The sequence below is a fragment of the Xenopus laevis genome, chromosome 1L, assembly GCF_017654675.1.
Source record: "Xenopus laevis strain J_2021 chromosome 1L, Xenopus_laevis_v10.1, whole genome shotgun sequence".
In the NCBI taxonomy this organism is placed as follows: Eukaryota; Metazoa; Chordata; class Amphibia; order Anura; family Pipidae; genus Xenopus; species Xenopus laevis.
In genome coordinates this window covers 148,280,399-148,299,378 of record NC_054371.1, presented here as the reverse complement: position 1 = coordinate 148,299,378, position 18,980 = coordinate 148,280,399, and the positions used below count along the sequence as shown (strand labels likewise).

Sequence of the window (18,980 nt, the reverse complement as noted above, 5' to 3'; positions counted from 1 at the left end):
AGTATATACGGTAATCTGAGTGATTATAACCTTACAGAAACACAACACTCTGCTTTAACAAAGGGTCTATCTTTTTCTCCCAGCCATGATATTAGTATCTTCACTTTGTATAAAGACCTTTTCCTTTTCTGTCGTAAATTGTTATTGAAGAAACATTTCTATAAAGGCTCTCATCGAGATGTTCAATCCTCAATTAATCCCATTATGGCCATACTAGATTCTCAAAATCCACATGATCTTATCCACACTTCTGTTAGTCCCCATACTGAACAACAATCATATGAACAAGCCTTATCTGATCTCAATGAGTTACTGTTAGAACAAACAGACTCAATAGGATCTTTTAAAACCAAGAGCCGTTTTATGCCCCCAAAAAACACTAGCTCCGCACTAATCATCTTTGAAGATTTAGTTATGAAGGACTTTATGAGTGGCATAGACAATCTGAGTCCGGATGAGAAACGTGCCATCAAAGAGATAGGAGGTAACATAGTACTCTGGCCATGGGTCATGTACCTTACTGAAGCACTTAAACAGTTAAATGACACCTCATGCTATCAGAAGCTATCAGGTGATCCAACTATTCACTTTAGAACACAGTACAATAACTTCATTTATGATGGTTTACAGACAGGACTAATCACCAAGAATGAATCTAAGGCACTATTGAATAATATCTCGGTCACCCCTACATTTTACATGTTACCCAATTTGCATAAAAATATGTCTAAACCCCCAGGCCGACCAATTGTATCTGGCAATGGTAATTTATGCGAACAAGCAAGCCGGTACATCGACAATAAATTACGCAGATTTGTAACCATATTGCCTTCCTATATTAGGGACACCGGCGACCTCCTACTTAAACTCTCAAACATCTCAATAGATAGTGGCACATTACTAGTAAGTTGAGATGTGGAATCCCTCTACTCCTCTATCTCGCATAAACAAGGCATTCACTTCTTTATGGAAAGTGAAAGCGAATGGGACAGTCAATATAAAGACTTTATGGCTGACCTAACAGATTTTTGCCTTAATCATAATTTTTTCATATTTCATGAGATATTCTATCTACAAGTGCGAGGAGTAGCAATGGGGGCTGCATTTGCTCCCACGTATGCCAACATATTTATGGGTTGGTGGGAGGCAAATTGGGTTTTGGTGATCTTATGTCCCGCTACACGCAACACGTAACACACTGGTTTGGGTACATCGATGACCTGTGTTACTGTGAAAGGAGACCGTGATTTATTGATTCTGGAACAGCTCAACAAGAATAATCTTAACATCAAACTTACGCATACCATTAGCAGCACTAGTATTGACTTTCTAGATATCACTACTTTTGAACTTAGACTTAATCAATCCCTTTTTTAATAAAATTGAATAAAACGTTTTGTTTCATATACCTTTTGGGTCCACTTTTTCTGTTATCTTTGTATTTCTTCTCTTGCTCCTCCCTTTCTCTTGATTTCCTGTGCTGGTATCTGTACAGCAGGACAGGGTGGCCATCGGCCTTCTATTTTTTTCTCTGTCTTTTCTTCTGCTAGCAGCAGCCACTGAAAAGGACTGGGCGTGCATAGGTGGGAGGCGCTGGTTATTGCTGTCACGTCAATCATGCCAGGGTCCTTCTCAGGGCTGTTTGAGCTCGTCCCCGCCCAGCTTCTCCTCTGCACGAGCAGACGGAGCGAGCAGTTTCCATCATCCTCCTTCAGCAAGCAGTGAATGAAGGAGAAACGATTGCTTTACAAACACGTTCATATCCATTTGCGCAGATGTAAGGGGAGGGTTGCTCGACTTCCATGGTCCATACAATTAGCACCAAGTGTCCTTTACCCCCACATGTCAGGTATCCAAAGTGTGCCCCCTGTTCCTTACCTACAGCTCTCATATTCCCTGCGACTATTACCCCCTGTCACAGACTAAATCCCTGCAGACCAGGCTGGGATACTTGAGAAAGACAGTGAGTCGCAGACACTGTGCACGTAAGGCATTCTCTGGCCCCTGTAGGAAAAGAAGAGCGCTAGAAAGAATCCAGTCGAATCTGCCATGTAATATAAATGGGCAATAAGAGTAGATGGGCTGGTGGTAGTTGCTGGTAGTTTCAGGGAGAGTGGGGCAAGTGATGGGGCAGGAAAATCAGGGGACATTCCCTGCGGTGCCTCTGCACTGCTCCTCAATCTCCCTTGTTTGCTAAGGTGCCGCTCAGCATCTTCCTGCGTCCGACTCCGTGGCACAAACACCTTGTTTTCTGAGGATCCACTGAGCACTGGGACGCATCTCTCTGTGTCCGACTTTGATGCACAAACACCTTGTCTGTTGAGGAGCCGCCGATGAGTGCTGGGATGTTACAAGGGCAGGGAAGAGGTTTGTGTCAGCGCTCCAGGGTGTCAGGATCAGCCCGGGACTTGAACTCTGATAGTGCTGTTCTGCTTATTTGCAGCACTTACCTGATGAGCCACTGGGGGCTCTCAGGGCTGATTCTGAACTATTGAGTGTATTGTTTTCTGTTATATGCCTGTTCACAGTGTTTTCCACCCACCTCGTTTACCCTCATGTGTTTCCCATTTCCTAATCACCTTCCCTTTATAAACCCCGCCCTGAGCTTTGCTCAGTGCTGAGTCATTGATTGTATCCTGTTTGTTCCTGACCTGCTATTTTGAATCTGAATCTGAATCTGAATCTGAATCTGAATCTGAATCTGAATCTGAATCTGAATCTGAATCTGAATCTGAACCTGAATCTGAACCTGAACCTGAATCTGAACCTGAACCTTGAAAACCTTGTTTGTCTTGTTCCTGAAAACCTTGTTACCTTGTTTCCTGAGTGAGTACCTTTGTTCCTGTGTTCCCCATTTTTCCCTCACCATGTGGATTCCTCGATCAGCCATTTTGCTTGTTCCTGCCTTTTGTGTTTCTGTGTTCCGACTGCAATAAACCTACTATAATTTCATCACCATCATGTCTTTGCCTACAATTACCTATGGCTACACCCCTGGGCGTCCACCATATCCACTCCCCTTGGAGTGGCTATCCTCGGTCACAACGGTTCCTCGTTGTGAACGTTACAGAATGACTCAGCCCAACTACAGGAAGCCTTTGGGAAAGCCCTCCATGCCTTCTGACTCTGTTGTTAAACTGCAACTCCCTTGGGATGGAGAGGGTAAGGCAGAAGACGCCATCCATTTCACTGATGATGTCTGGCAGGATTTTGTCTCCGATGATGAGTGGGAGGATTCAGCCTTCGATGAGGACTGGGAGGATCTAGACTCGGATGAAGATGAACTACAAACCGCTATCTGGCCTGTGTCAGATCGGCCACTTCCAGTTTTTGGGCCCTTGTCTCCTCCACAACCTTCTGCTCCTGTGGCAGCTGCCAAACCCAGGTCACCCTCTTTTTCTCTCAGACCTGAACCCCAGTTTATTAGTTTTTCTACAGTTTCCCAGCACCCTCTCCAGTCTCCAGCTTTGGTGCCGGCTCTCCAGTCTCCAGCTTTGGTGCCGGCTCTCCAGTCTCCAGCTTTGGTGCCGGCTCTCCAGTCAGTCCTCTCTCCTGTGCCGGCTCTCCAGTCAGTCCTCTCTCCTGTGCCGGCTTCCCAGCCAGTCCTTGCTCCTGTGCCGGCTTCCCAGCCAGTCCTTGCTCCTGTGCCGGCTTCCCAGCCAGTCCTTGCTCCTGTGCCGGCTTCCCAGCCAGTCCTTGCTCCTGTGCCGGCTTCCCAGCCAGTCCTTGCTCCTGTGCCGGCTTCCCAGCCAGTCCTTGCTCCTGTGCCGGCTTCCCAGCCAGTCCTTGCTCCTGTGCCGGCTTCCCAGCCAGTCCTTGCTCCTGTGCCGGCTTCCCAGCCAGTCCTTGCTCCTGTGCCGGCTTCCCAGCCAGTCCTTGCTCCTGTGCCGGCTCCCCGAAAGCTGCCTGTGCCGGCTCCCCGAAAGCTGCCTGCAGCCCAGACGGTTCCAGTCTCCGTGCCTGCAGCCCAGACGGTTCCAGTCTCCGTGCCTGCAGCCCAGACGGTTCCAGTCTCCGTGCCTGCAGCCCAGACGGTTCCAGTCTCCGTGCCTGCAGCCCAGACGGTTCCAGCCTCCGTGCCTGCAGCCCAGACGGTTCCAGCCTCCGTGCCTGCAGCCCAGCCGGTTCCAGTCTCCGTGCCTGCAGCCCAGCCGGTTCCAGTCTCCGTGCCTGCAGCCCAGCCGGTTCCAGTCTCCGTGCCTGCAGCCCAGCCGGTTCCAGTCTCCGTGCCTGCAGTCCAGCCGGTTCCAGTCTCCGTGCCTGCAGCCCAGCCGGTTCCAGTCTCCGTGCCTGCAGCCCAGCCGGTTCCAGTCTCCGTGCCTGCAGCCCAGCCGGTTCCAGTCTCCGTGCCTGCAGCCCAGCCAGACTCCGTTCCCGTGCCAGCTCACAGACGACTGCTTCTTCCCGAGCCAGTTTCTGTACGGTTTGCCCTGGCCTCCGGGCCTGAGGACCTGTTTGCCCTGGCCTCCGGGCCTGAGGACCTGTTTGCCCTGGCCTCCGGGCCTGAGGACCTGTTTGCCCTGGCCTCCGGGCCTGAGGACCTGTTTGCCCTGGCCTCCGGGCCTGAGGACCTGTTTGCCCTGGCCTCCGGGCCTGAGGACCTGTTTGCCCTGGCCTCCGGGCCTGAGGACCTGTTTGCCCTGGCCTCCGGGCCTGAGGACCTGTTTGCCCTGGCCTCCGGGCCTGAGGACCTGTTTGCCCTGGCCTCCGGGCCTGAGGACCTGTTTGCCCTGGCCTCCGGGCCTGAGGACCTGCCTGCCCTGGATAGTGCCACTTTCCCTGCTACTGGACCTGGTAGGGCGGTTAATCCTGTCTCTATCAGGTCTATTGCTGTAGGTGTTGGTATTGCTGTCCTGGCTTGCCTCTTCCTATTTCTAACGGGTGCCTGTGCTCCTGGTCCGCCACCTGTGATGGGTGCCTGTGCTCCTGGTCCGCCACCTGTGATGGGTGCCTGTGCTCCTGGTCCGCCACCTGTGATGGGTGCCTGTGCTCCTGGTCCGCCACCTGTGATGGGTGCCTGTGCTCCTGGTCCGCCACCTGTGATGGGTGCCTGTGCTCCTGGTCCGCCACCTGTGATGGGTGCCTGTGCTCCTGGTCCGCCACCTGTGATGGGTGCCTGTGCTCCTGGTCCGCCACCTGTGATGGGTGCCTGTGCTCCTGGTCCGCCACCTGTGATGGGTGCCTGTATTCCTGGTCTGCCACCCGTGATGGGTGTCCAAACTCCTGATCCGCCACCCGTGATGGGTGCCTGTATTCCTGGTCTGCCACCCGTGATGGGTGTCCAAGCTCCTGGGCCGCCACCTGTAATGGGTGTCTGTATTGATCTTGTCTGTCTTCATGTCCTGGTTTCCGACTCTGGCTGTGATATCCTGGCTCCTAATTCTGCCAATGTTCCTGTTCTGGCTCCTGACCCCAGCAATTTCTTTGTTTTGTTTTCCAATCCTCAAGAAGCTCCTGTTCTCGTTTCTGGCGAGGCTTCGGCCCATTTCCCCAGGGTTTGGACTAAAATGGATGGGGGACCATTTGATCCTGGGATCGCCCGGAGGTCGATCCTCAAGGGGGGGGTAATGTCAGGATCAGCCCGGGACTTGAACTCTGATAGTGCTGTTCTGCTTATTTGCAGCACTTACCTGATGAGCCACTGGGGGCTCTCAGGGCTGATTCTGAACTATTGAGTGTATTGTTTTCTGTTATATGCCTGTTCACAGTGTTTTCCACCCACCTCGTTTACCCTCATGTGTTTCCCATTTCCTAATCACCTTCCCTTTATAAACCCCGCCCTGAGCTTTGCTCAGTGCTGAGTCATTGATTGTATCCTGTTTGTTCCTGACCTGCTATTTTGAATCTGAATCTGAATCTGAATCTGAATCTGAATCTGAACCTGAACCTGAATCTGAACCTGAACCTTGAAAACCTTGTTTGTCTTGTTCCTGAAAACCTTGTTACCTTGTTTCCTGAGTGAGTACCTTTGTTCCTGTGTTCCCCATTTTTCCCTCACCATGTGGATTCCTCGATCAGCCATTTTGCTTGTTCCTGCCTTTTGTGTTTCTGTGTTCCGACTGCAATAAACCTACTATAATTTCATCACCATCATGTCTTTGCCTACAATTACCTATGGCTACACCCCTGGGCGTCCACCATATCCACTCCCCTTGGAGTGGCTATCCTCGGTCACAACGGTTCCTCGTTGTGAACGTTACACAGGGTCTGTGACCCAAGCTGTGTGTGACTGACAGAAGACAGACTTTCATCCAGGGCACAGTGATTTAAATGCGCTCATTTCAACTGAGAAACATGCATTTATTTACACAGACACACAATATTTGTATTTGCACTGAATTTGCTTGAAGGCAATGTATCCCCTATGGAAACCACTGGTTAATATGGTTACTGTATCCTGGGCAGCCCTTGTGCCTCGTGTCTCGTTAATGTGTCCATGAGACCTGGTATGAACAATCCCTCTGTCCCCAACCCTGCCAAGGTAAGCAAGGGGTGGGGAGAGGGAACTACAATACAGCAGACCCTATGGTCTGGGGGCTCCCATAACCACAGGGCTAACTGTATATGTGGTTATGGCACTTTTCATAACACCCTCCAATCGTGTATGCAATAATTCATTATTTATGGTGCTGGTCTCACTGTGGGATAAAAATCTTTAAAGATAACCCCTTTTTTAGAGCTTTCTATAGATCTGATCTGGGCTCTGTTCAAGTTTCAAATGAGGGGTGGCTGGGGCCTTTCAGTCCTTGCAGCAGTAAGGGAGATGGGACGGGTTATCCCAGCTACAGCAGAGTTCAGCCTGTCAGTCAGTGATGTGACCATTTCCTGTGAGAGAATGAACAGACACTCCCACTCTTCATTTCAGCCTAGCTTCTGACCTGAGAGGTTCTCATTGGAGCTCTGGTGTAATAAAACTTTTAGCAGGTCAAATGTATTCAAAACTTTTTTTTTTCTGCGTCATTACATTGTTTGAGGAAAGATTAATTACATATCTGAATATGAAGGTAATGCAAAATGTCTCCTTTAAAACTTTCATATAATGAAAAAGAACTCTCAAACATTAATGTGGTAACTGAGAAGATTTCACTTGGGACATAATGTGCTAAGGTCTAATGTGGCATGCTGTACATCTCATATCATAAACACCAATCAGTATTCTCTGCTTTTACTTCACAATCTGTGATAAGAAAAGTAATTATCAGTCATCATGCTAATTATTCTGAACACCAAAGAACAACACTTGCAAGGCTTTACAGTAAAAGAAATAAATTAACGATGCTAGCTGTTGTCAAAATCGCCCATCAAGAAATAGCTTCTTACTTTATTTTAATGTCATTGGAAAAAAAATCAGAAGTGGCCTCTAAACTTGAAAGCAATATAGAAATGCAGTCAGAATGACAACACTGGTACAACATCTACATCTGTTACATTTACTTGATACACCCACAGTGCTAGTGAATTGTGTCTAGAATGACAGATGTCACCATATAAACTATAAGAAATAGCAATCATGCTGCTCTGTAGTGTGTTTGTCAAAGAAGTCTCTAAAGAATAAAGTAAAACAGGTATGGTAAAAAAAACATAAAAAGAAAGACAGGAAGAAGCATTAAAAATAGATCTAAAATGTTGTCCTTTATAGGGAAGAACTGTCACTGCAGCTAAGACTCAACAAAGCTATTCGCTATTAGATCTTATACTATGTTGGTATCCTTAAGAGTGTTTTTCTATGTATTTATGTAAACACATTGATACAAAATGCTTATGGGTTCTAGTAACTTTTACTACTAGATTGTATTGTTTTCCATTGGGAATCTTTAATTTTCCCACAGTGTAAACTATTTAGCTAGGTATGAGAAGCATCTACTTTTCTCTTAGGGTGACATTAGACTAAAGAAAATATATCTACATGTAAATTAAAGGTTGTGGGTAAAATAATAATACTCTATATGTTGTTTTTGCACAGATGATTGTGATGGCCAGCTGACATCATCTCTGCCTCAATCCCATTTTAGCAGTTCATCTGAACTATCAAGCAGTCACAGCGCTGGTTTTGCCAGGCTGAACAGAAGAGACGGTAAGTTGTTATTTATTGCATGTAGCTGGCATATATTTTTCAGCATCGTACTACATCAGAAATGTAAAATTAAACTACTATCTTAGTACTTTTGGATTGAAGATTCTGCAATTGGTTGCTCATAGCATAGCTTTTATGATATTTGTTGTCTGTTTTGAAACACCTCACTGCCCCATTAAATAAACCCTTATTACAGTTCATTTACCAGTGTTGGGAGGGGTGCAAAATGCAAAAAACAGGAGTAAGCCTCCATGTTTTTAACAGTTTGCAACCTTCCCCTATGTTTCGTCTGATACAGTTTGCAGTGAAATTCCCATTTTCTGCAGTTGTAAATGTACGATAGAATTTCACCATGCATTTTGTTTTGGGAGAATAAAAAAGGATTTTTTTTGTGCTGGAAAAAAATATAAGAAAATGTCAATTGCAGTGTTTTGCAATAAGAAAGCAGTCTTTGTGCTAGAAAAATGCCAGGAAATAGAATTATTAAAATATTCAATTAAAATCTTTTGTGCCGGGAATCCCCCAATGGACTCCAATGCATTTGCTATATTGTATGCCTATGATCAAGGGCGGAAGCACCCGAAACCAGGAGTGGTATTCTGCATGCTTTTTATATGTAAAAAATAAAGAAGAATTTGTTTAAACAAGTCCAGTGTTGCAGCAATTGATCCCTACTTCTTCCATTTGTTACGAGGACAAATGTAGAAAAAAATGCCCATTGACTTCAATGCATTTGTCATGAGAAAAATATAGCAAATAAAATGGGCATTGACTGAAATTAATTTGGTAAATTTTCAGTTTATTTGGTAGCACTGTATTCATAGAAGGTGTGGGCTGAGAGAAGCCTATGTGTGCAGTCTATGTGCAATCTGTGTGCAACATAAATATTTAAGCAATAGTTAATATTGGTAAAAAGAGGAAAAAAAGTTCTAATTGTTAATTAAATATGGTAAAACAGAAACTTTACAGATACTTATGTTGTTCTGACAGCATAGACATACAAAACAAGAGAATACTCTTTGGTTAATGAATATTGGTTTTTCTCTTTTTTTGTTGTTGTTGTTGTTTTTCTTTTGACAATGAAATAGAATATATAGGTCTGGAATAATGATTTTGATGTAAATATTCATTTGATTTACTCCCAAAATATCAGGTAATTAATATGAGCCAATTTCTTGCCTTTTCAATTACATACGTTTGTCTGCAAATATAAGATGTATGCAAATCTTATATTTAAACATATACCTTATGAATTTGGAGTTATGTATTTTTATTCATCAAAGTTAACAATAGCTGATTTTGGAGTATGGGTTTATACAATTAAAGAGAGGTATACAGAGGGCTACCAGAAGTAAAGCTCATACAGAACACCACTGGCGCAAAAGACTCCTGCAGCTAAAAATGTTCTTATAAAACTTGCCACTTTCTAGCTAAACAAACCTACTTTAATACACTCAATTCACTCTAAAAACCCTCACAACTTTTCTCTATCTTTAATTTATTATTTTAAGTGCATCCGTCACTGCTCAAGTTTTTGCTGAGTGCTTCAAAAGCAAAATTGACACCATCAGAATTGACACCATCAGAATTGACATTTCCTGTGTTTCTTTTTCTCTATTAGTAAGGAAGTTTCACAACTTCTGGTTTCCTTACACCTTACTTGATCAGATGTGTAAGGCACTACACTAAACAGCTATCTGCAATGATAGCTTACTACCAGCCTACTCCATCTCTTCAATCTAGTGATGGGCAAATTTGTCCCATTTCGAAACGCGAATTTTGACGCCATCAACAATTTGTCATTTGATGCACATTAAATCAGCATCCGTTTAAGTGTTGCCGGTGTTGGAACTGTCGCCGGCACCAAAAAATTGTATATAATCATGCTCAAATTTTCCTTTGTCGGTATTGCTTCACAAATCTATGTGTGATTCTTTAGTAGCAATTATGCTTCACCTAGTCCTGCAATGGAAACCCTAGAACACACACACATTTTTAAACTACATTTGTATTCTGTTGAGTCAATATCATAGAAAAGTTCCTGGTGCATAGCCGAAAGTATATAATCTCATCAGTTTAGACATGGGGTCTGGGTACATGCCCCAGATCTACAGCTCAAGGTAGAGGTATTCAACCATGGAAGAGATGACAGACACTCATAAATCCCATAAACAGGCAGGAAAATGAACTGTAGACTTTATTGGTTTAACTTTCTCATGAAAATGTTACACTAATATTTGTAAAATTCTTATTATTATGATAATGCGATGAAATTTTGAAATGCGATGAAGTCTATGAACGACAAATTTTTTTTGGCATAATTTTTGCTGCAAAACTTGGTGAAGAATTCCATTCATCACTACAGTCTTTTGTTTTGCTGTAAATATTAGAATGTCGTAAATGTTAGTTATGGAAAACACATATTAAAATAGAGAAATTTAAATCTGACTGCTATCATGGGAATTTGCCAAGTATTTCTGCTGCAGAAATAATTTCACTTGCATGAACAACAACATCTTGGACTGGAAATAAAGCGTGAAATTGTTCAGTTTTTGCCAGCTCTCTGGCATTATGTGATCTAGGTTCATCACATGTAATGAAACCTAATACTGTAATGTATTGAAATAATGATTATGGTTGAGCAAAAGTGTCCTCTGGGCCTTGAACTGTCAAGAAGGCCTGAGGCATGGGCATAAGAGCTACTGGCAGACTAAATAGCTAATCTAAAATCTAGAATAGTAATCACAAATACAGCATACTAGCATTGATGTAGGTCATGCAAAGGGGTTATTTTGTTATATTCAACAAACAGGGACAATTTGATATGAAAAAATAAAATAATTGCAGGTAATTTAAATCAGTTATAATGCATAATGCAATAACAGATTTGATAACAAACTAATGATTCAGAGAAATTAAAGTATAACCCAGCAAATAAACATAGTAAGCTTAAAAGCATATGACAGTTTTGCATTTACCTTTGTATAACTATATTTATCTAATGCTCAAAACATATGGTGCATGTCAAAAGTTAACAGTGGTGCTGAACTTCTTAAAATTACATTTCTGTTTGGCTAAATTCTATGCGGTTGCTAATCATTTAGTGATTAAGTATAAGCTTCATTTTTATTTCAGTAAAATTATTACATCTGTGAAAATATACTATGATTCAATTTACAGATTAGTAAAAATCAGAATGGTGGGAGGTCACACCAAATTACAATATATCCAGTTTCATACAAAAAATTCCAAATTCCCATATTTATCTTTGTTTTAGTATATTACAAAGGACCAGATTCAACTTAATGAAAAAAGTCTATCTTGTGAAGTTTAAAGGACCAGTAACATCATTTTTTTTTAAAAAAAATAATAGTTTGTATATAACGGGAAAAAAAACCACCAAGACATATTTAACTTGGAGTATCAGTAATTTATTTCTTAATAAACACTTTGCGATTTTAAAGTTAAATATGTCTTGGTGTTTTTTTTTTCATTATACACAAACAATTTTTTTACTGGTCCTTTAAATGGAGGGAGGGGTTGCGACACCTAGGGGCCTATTTACTAAAACTCAAATTACTCTCCTTTTTTTCTTAAAACAAAGTCAACCAATCTCCTTCCCACAAATTGAACTCATTTATCAATAATTTTTCTCAAAAAAGTCAGAGCAAAAAAACACTGCAACAAAATCAAGCCTCACAAACTGTATGATTGATGCTCCTTAAACTTGATTCTATTGAATTGTCGCTGTAACAGCTAGACATTATCAGACATCTGCCATTGACTTCTACATGGCCTCGACAGATTTGAGATGGAGCATTTTGCGAATTTGCTGTGAAAAATATTTGACGCCAGCGACAGTTATGATGCCGGCGACAATTTAGACACAAGTGACAATTAAACAGATGCCTCTTGACTTCAATGCGCATCAAATGTCGCTTGCATCAAATTTTGTATTTCGCAAAGTTTTCGCGGTTTCACGATTTTCATCAAATTATCCATCACTAATAACCACAAATATTTTTGTACAGGTCATTCAGAAATGAGAAAGCCAGTCAGATGACTAGTGAAATATATTCAAGGAAAAAAGAATATACAGCAAGTCCAATTGATTTGATTTATTTCTATAGACATACCATGACTTGGATGAAGGAGAAACTTTAAGACTTATCTCATGAAAATATAATGATTTCTTGCCACACTTTCTTGACGCTAATAACACTCACACATGGCTTGTTACCTGTGGGAAGTCCTGGCCTCTTTGCTTATGGAAGATACTGGGAAACTAGGCTTTATGATGCAGTTTCTCTACCACTCCAGTGGAGTTACACAGGAAAATGAGATGTTTTACAACAATAAATTAATTTTATATAGAAAAGAAAGTAATGCAAGGCTTTTAATACAAATAGCAATCATGCAGTGGGGACAAGTGGGTACCTATCTGACTCTCTAGCAGATAATACTCTGACTAATTAACTAACACAATCCTTTAAATATCATAGTCCTACAATCAGCTTCAGATTCGACTATATAAACAAACTTCAGTCCAATGCAAAATGTCTCTTCCCAAGAGTTCTTTTAAACCAGCTAGCATTACCTTTTCTCAAGTACTTTTTCTTGAAAAAAGCAGTTGCTCCTACATAGCAGGCACACACACAAGACCTGTCCTCACAAATGCTGCACCCTCCTCCATTTTGCCAGCTCACAAGGCTGGCACACTCAAATTCACAGTCAGCTTTCTGAAAATAAATATGGAGCACTCTTTGAATATTTTATCAAAATATAAAAACAGAGATAAAGGGTGAATAATTACAGGAATAATTACAAAATGCGTTAAGGTTACATTTTGTTGTTTTGAACATTTTATAATTATTAGACAAATATTATACATATTAAACATACTGAACATCTTTAAATAATGAAAAATGGAATTGTCAAACTATATAAAAGAATGGGTGATTATGATCCATTCAGAAAAAAACTTGTTGAAGCTATTATTATTGAAAATATCAAGTCAGAATAGTTAATTTTGAATCTATTGAAATATCTTTGATCACTTATATTGGGATTTAGATATACTGAAGGTTTAAACAATGCTTAATATAGATTTTATATGTGATCAGCTATGATAAGATTGAATTCCTTCTGAATTCCCCAATTTGAGCTATAAAACATCTGCTGCTATATAATTACTATTATTTGGCCAGTCACAACTATCTAACTACATGAGAAGCCAGCATGAGAACTACAAAATATTCCACTTTATCCATTGTGTTAGATATCATAAATAAATTAATTAAAACATATACTCTTTTGATTCAGATAAAACATGCATATTAATATGTTTTCTTTCTACAGGAGCTGGTGGGTGGTCGCCTCTTAGCTCTAATAAGTACCAATGGCTTCAGATAGATCTAGGAGAACGATCTGAAATCACTGGAATTGCAACACAGGGAAAATATGGAAGCTCAGACTGGGTTACAAGTTATATACTGATGTTTAGTGACACTGGAAGGAACTGGAAGCAGTATCATCAGGAAGAAAGCATATCGGTATGTGGATTTAAATTGTATAATTATGTGTGTACTTACATAAACATTTCTTTGTTTTTAACTATTGTGCCTGTTCTGTGAGTATATATAAAAACATTTTAAGATTCATCACTGTGATTTTTTATTAGGTTTCCTATGTTATTTTTTGCTACAATTTATATACTGTATGTCTTTGATACTTTAGTTTATGGTGATTGAATGTGGACTAATATGGAAGTGCTCTCAAATCTGTTGAGATTTGATGTTCATTCAGTTGACAATATTCACTCATCTAACTCTACTACTAACCTACAAAGTTTTAGAAATGTTTCTAAATGTTTCATTGAATATTTTGAAAAAACTTTTATTGACCATGTATTTTATAAAACATAGTTTTGAAAAGTTCCATTAAGTAGTTAAGTATGTAATAAATCACTCCATTTCTACATAATACATTTCTCACAAAGGTCAACTCATTGAGTGATGGGTATTTTGTTGTCTCTTTTCCGGTAATTTGCTATACATCTTAAGCAGTGAGCTGTACACAGGATCTATTTTAGTTAATTTAGTTTGACTGTAACAAATCTGACATGTTTTCTACTTGTCAGCTTTACATATTGGAGAAAAGACCTAATATAAGCAGATTTTGAAGTACAGTTCAACTTCTATTTCAAAATGCTTCACTTCTCTTTATGCAAAAGCATTCTTTAGCACCTTAAGTTATATTGTACTGTATATCTTTTTATATGTTTTTTTTAATATATTATGTAACCCTATTTTGGTCACCACTTATATTATAGGATGTACATCATCAATACCATACAAAGGTCCTGAATCCCATTTTCTAAATCACCTACGGGGAGCCCCACTAGGAAACAATAATTACACACACATGCAACAAAAAAATAAAACTTTATATATAACTGGAACAAAAAGGCAATTACACAATAGCAATATCAACCCTGCCCTATGGTACCCATGTGGTCTTTCAACTCCTGACAGTCTTTACCCAGGACACAGTCCCATACTCCACTCATGCTGGATAAACACAGCCCCAGTCCCAAGAGCTCTGTACCCCAGGTAGCAGTAGGTCCTACATAGCAGGCTAGGTAGGTATTACGTTCTTGCAGGGAAAAGCCCCAACTGCCAAGCACATAGTACCTACATTTTCAGCTGTAAAGGACTACTCTCGGCACTAGTGGTGCTTGCTGTTTCAGCAGAGGGATCTGGTGCACTCCCAACCCCTTAGGCAATGAGCAGGGAGGAGGAGGGAGATTGTCTTCAAATACGCAGACATATGTCTGTACGTCTTCTTCATCTCATCTGCCTCTTTCATCGACTTCCTGCTGCATGGGCTCTGCTTTAGGACCCCCATGGCTGCCAAGGACCCTCCTGGACTTCAGAATGGTAAGTAGCCTTTTTTTTTACACTTATACACACATTTACACATGCATACATACACACAATACAAATTTTACTAAAGTTAGCTTTATTCTTTTTCTTTTCATGCTATTTTTTGGCACACTTTTGCACATATATATATATATATACAAACTCACATACTCCTATACACACATTCAAACACCTTTTAGAAGTATACACATGCATACACATACACACACTTAAACATTTTTTCTTATATTTTTGTTTTAGATTTTCATTTTATTAATTAATTAGTTAGGGAACTTTGTTCACAGAAGGCGAAAAGACAGCCGAGAAAATTCGTGAACTATTTTCATTTGGGCTCTATACATGCCAGCTGCTTTGCTATATTAGGCATCAAACTATTCAGTAGACCCTTGGCATCAATATTTATGGTGTTTTACAATTGTATGTAAGAGATTGGGTGAGATAAATGTGGCCAATTGCAATATTTTTAGGCAATTTTCAGAAATGTCATAAAAAATACTGCATTTAGTGTAGCTTTGCAGTATGTTAGTTTGGAGTAGAAAGACATAATTACCTATTTTGGATTGGTCTGAATGTGTCCTTTTCAAAAACATATGGTATTTGTGATGTTAGGTGGTCTGGTTGCACACAATATGCAGTCCTTAGGCTTTGTTGACAGAAGGCGACTCGGCAGGCAAGAAAATTCATATGCTTTATTTTTATTTGGGGTCCACACATGCCAGCTGCTTTGATATATATATGTATATCGGGCATCAAACTGTGCAGTAGACCCTTGGCATCAATATTTAGGGTGTTTTTCAATTGTATGTCTAGCGCTATAATGAATTGAGTGCACTGTTCTCTACTATAAGCTTCACCTCCAATACTGTGCTCCAGATGAGACCTTAATTATCCAGGGAATAAGGTTATAAAAACCGCTGCCTTAAGCATAGCTTTGCAGTTGAGTAGTTTGGACTAGAAATACATAATTAACCATTTTGGATTCATCAACATGTATTCTTTCCAAAGATATATGGTTTTCAGGGGTAACCATACGTTTTTGTACTTTTTATTCCACATAAAACTGGCAGTGTTTATAAATTAGTGTAAATGTAAGTCATCAATTAAGTATGCACAAGGTAGATTCTGGGGTCTTTACATGCCATGTACTTCTATAAACATTGGGTATCAAACTATCCAGTGGACCCCAGGCTTTCATATTTGGGGTGATTTATTGTGATACCCAATAGTATGTGAGAGATAAGATACTACAGGGTGGAAGTTTTGAGGTGATTTTTTGAAGTGTCACTAAAATCGCCACATTTGGGAAAGGTTTGTAGCTTGGTTCTTTGGAGTAGAAAGACATGCATACCCAATTTGGATTCTGGGAAATTTGTACTTTCCGAAAATATTTCGTTTGATGTAATGTGTTGATTTTGCAGTACCTGAAATGACAGACCATATGGAGGGTCTTTATTTTGGAGCCCCTATATGCCACATGCTGAGATATGTTGTTAAAATACATATTTCCATTTGAGGTGAATTTTGATTAGATAAAGAGAAAAATTACACTTTAGTAAATATGCCACGAAGAGATAGAGAAAGTGTTTATACCTGCCAAAGGCACTTCCTGGGGAAGTGGGGTGGGATAACCCATGAAAAACTTGGGCATTGTATTGCAGTCAGGGTCAATTTATTTTATCCATTGTTTATACTTACATTGCTGCTGGCTACTGTGGCAATATATTTGGAGACAGAACACTTGTAATAGGCTACTTCTCTGTGCTCTGCTGCAGTTTTGATTGTGAGAATGTATTAATTAATATATTTTAACACACTAATGTTTTATTTTTCTTTGGCAAATTATTGCGCATATTAAAATCCTGATGGCCCACGCCTCAGAGAAGTAAGCAGTGATGTTATTATATGTTTGAAATCAAATAAATTCCTGTAAGAATTCAATACAAACACACTCTTGAGTATATTAGTATATGAGGATATTAGTAATGGGCGAATTTGTCCTATTTTGCTTCACCACAAAATTTGCGAATTTCATGAGAAATGGGCGAAAAGTTTGCAAAATGCAAATTTTGATGCTGACGACTATTCGCTGGCATCAAAATTGGCATCGAAGTTGACGCCCATTAAAGTCAATGGGCGTCGCAGGCGTTCTAAATTGTCGCCGTTGTCGAAAAAAACATTGACATTGGCGAATTTTCACTGCAAATTCGTGATTTTATTTGCCAGTGGCAAAATGCGAAAATTCACCCCTAATTTGCGCTTGGTGAATAAATTCGGCCATCACTAATGACGATTGTTAGGATTTAATTGGTTGCAGAACTGGGGAACCTTTGTGTGTCAGACAGAAATTAGATTAGGATGGAAAGACTAAAGAGATGTTTGTACTGGGGAACAGACAGAACATGCAAGACTCGAACTGGCAGGTAACAATTGGAACAGACAAACAAGGCAATGTTAATAAAATATGCAAGGCAATACCTAGTTTCACACACTGTAGACCAGCCAGTTGTAGTGCTTGCTGATAGATATTTTATAGTTAACTACTACACTTTTAAATATAGTATATTTGATGGGGAGAGAATGTGTGATTAACCAATCCTATAGTAGTTTTCTATTTTCCCTCCATGAATGCCTTTGTGTATTTAAAATGGAGTGAAATTAATACCTTCAGATTGTGGTCGCTGATTTCTTCTCTCTCCCCAGATAATCTAAAAATGGCAACATGACTCATTGTCAAACATTCCATCACATTACTGTGTCATGGCAGTCTTCCTTTTAAACCAAAGCATGATATTACATGCAAAATTACATTCAGCCTGATATCTATGCATGTGTGTGGTTTTTTTTTTATATGTCTTTTCCAATTAGAACAAACATAGCAACCTGACTGAAGGTAAGCAAAATCATTATTCTCAGTAAGATGCTTACACAGAAGATGTAAGCAATGAGCAATGAAGTGTGTAATAAATAATTTTAATTAGTCGCCCTTGTGTGAAAGTGCAAAAATCTTTTTGCACTTTCACACAAATTTTGTATTATGATGAAAAATCGATCCATAGCAGAATACACAAGAGTTTATCTCCTTATTTTTTCAAACGAAGGTCATCATTTTATCATGACAAAAGTACTGATTCATTCATTTGATTTAGGGAACTTTAGTTAATTCTGAGTTGGATCCCCTTATCCTGAAGAAAGATTTCTTCACTTAGCTTTAATGACAATATAAATAAAATGTATTGCCTCACTGATCATTGATAGATAAATACTATTATTTTAATTGCTGAAATTATAGATATTCTTTCCCATTTCCACTCAGATTATTATTAGTGATGGACGAATAAATTCACCAGGCATGGATTTGTGGCAAATTTCCACATTTCGTCACCCACAAATAAATTGGCACCCAGCGCGCGCATAAAAATTGTCGCGTGTCAAAATTATTCGGACACCAATTGACTTTAGTGAATTTGGAAAAAATAGTCGCCATATAAAACTTGTCGCTTGTGTCAAAATTGCCGCTCGTCAAAATGATCTTGCCGCCCATTGACTTCAATGCGTTTTGCAAATTTTTTGCTGTTTTGTGGGACAGATAGCATTAGCATAAAATTAATTGAATGCAAATCAGTTGCATATGACAGAACGCACAAAAGGAATGCGATGATTACTGAAAGCTCAAGGTTGAAGTTAATTCCAAGGCTTGTTTATACAAAAAGTAATTTGACACCTGCCTGTCCAACATCTTTCATTTTGAGTATTTCACTTGAGTACAACATCATCTTTCCATTCCACTCTGGAACCAGAGTTCCAGCAACAATAGCATTCGTGAGGTGTGGTGCTGATGTTGGGAAATCAGCCCAGGCATGCAGTCAGTGTTCCTATTCATCCCAGAATTGTTTATTTGTTTTCAGGGTAGGAATTTCTACAGTCCAGTCAAGTTCTTAGACTCCCATCCTAGCACATCAGTT

At 40.2% G+C, this 18,980-nt stretch overlaps 1 protein-coding gene across 1 annotated transcript in view; it reads left to right on the top strand.

The window, feature by feature from the left end:
- LOC108695542 (contactin-associated protein-like 4) overlaps positions 1-18,980 on the top strand; it is a 181,362-nt gene that overhangs the window by 33,219 nt on the left and 129,163 nt on the right. The window contains exons 2-3 of the mRNA XM_041564659.1: positions 7,964-8,074; positions 13,433-13,626. Of these exons, the coding sequence (XP_041420593.1) occupies positions 7,964-8,074; positions 13,433-13,626 (305 nt within the window). The remainder of the gene's footprint in view (positions 1-7,963; positions 8,075-13,432; positions 13,627-18,980) is intronic.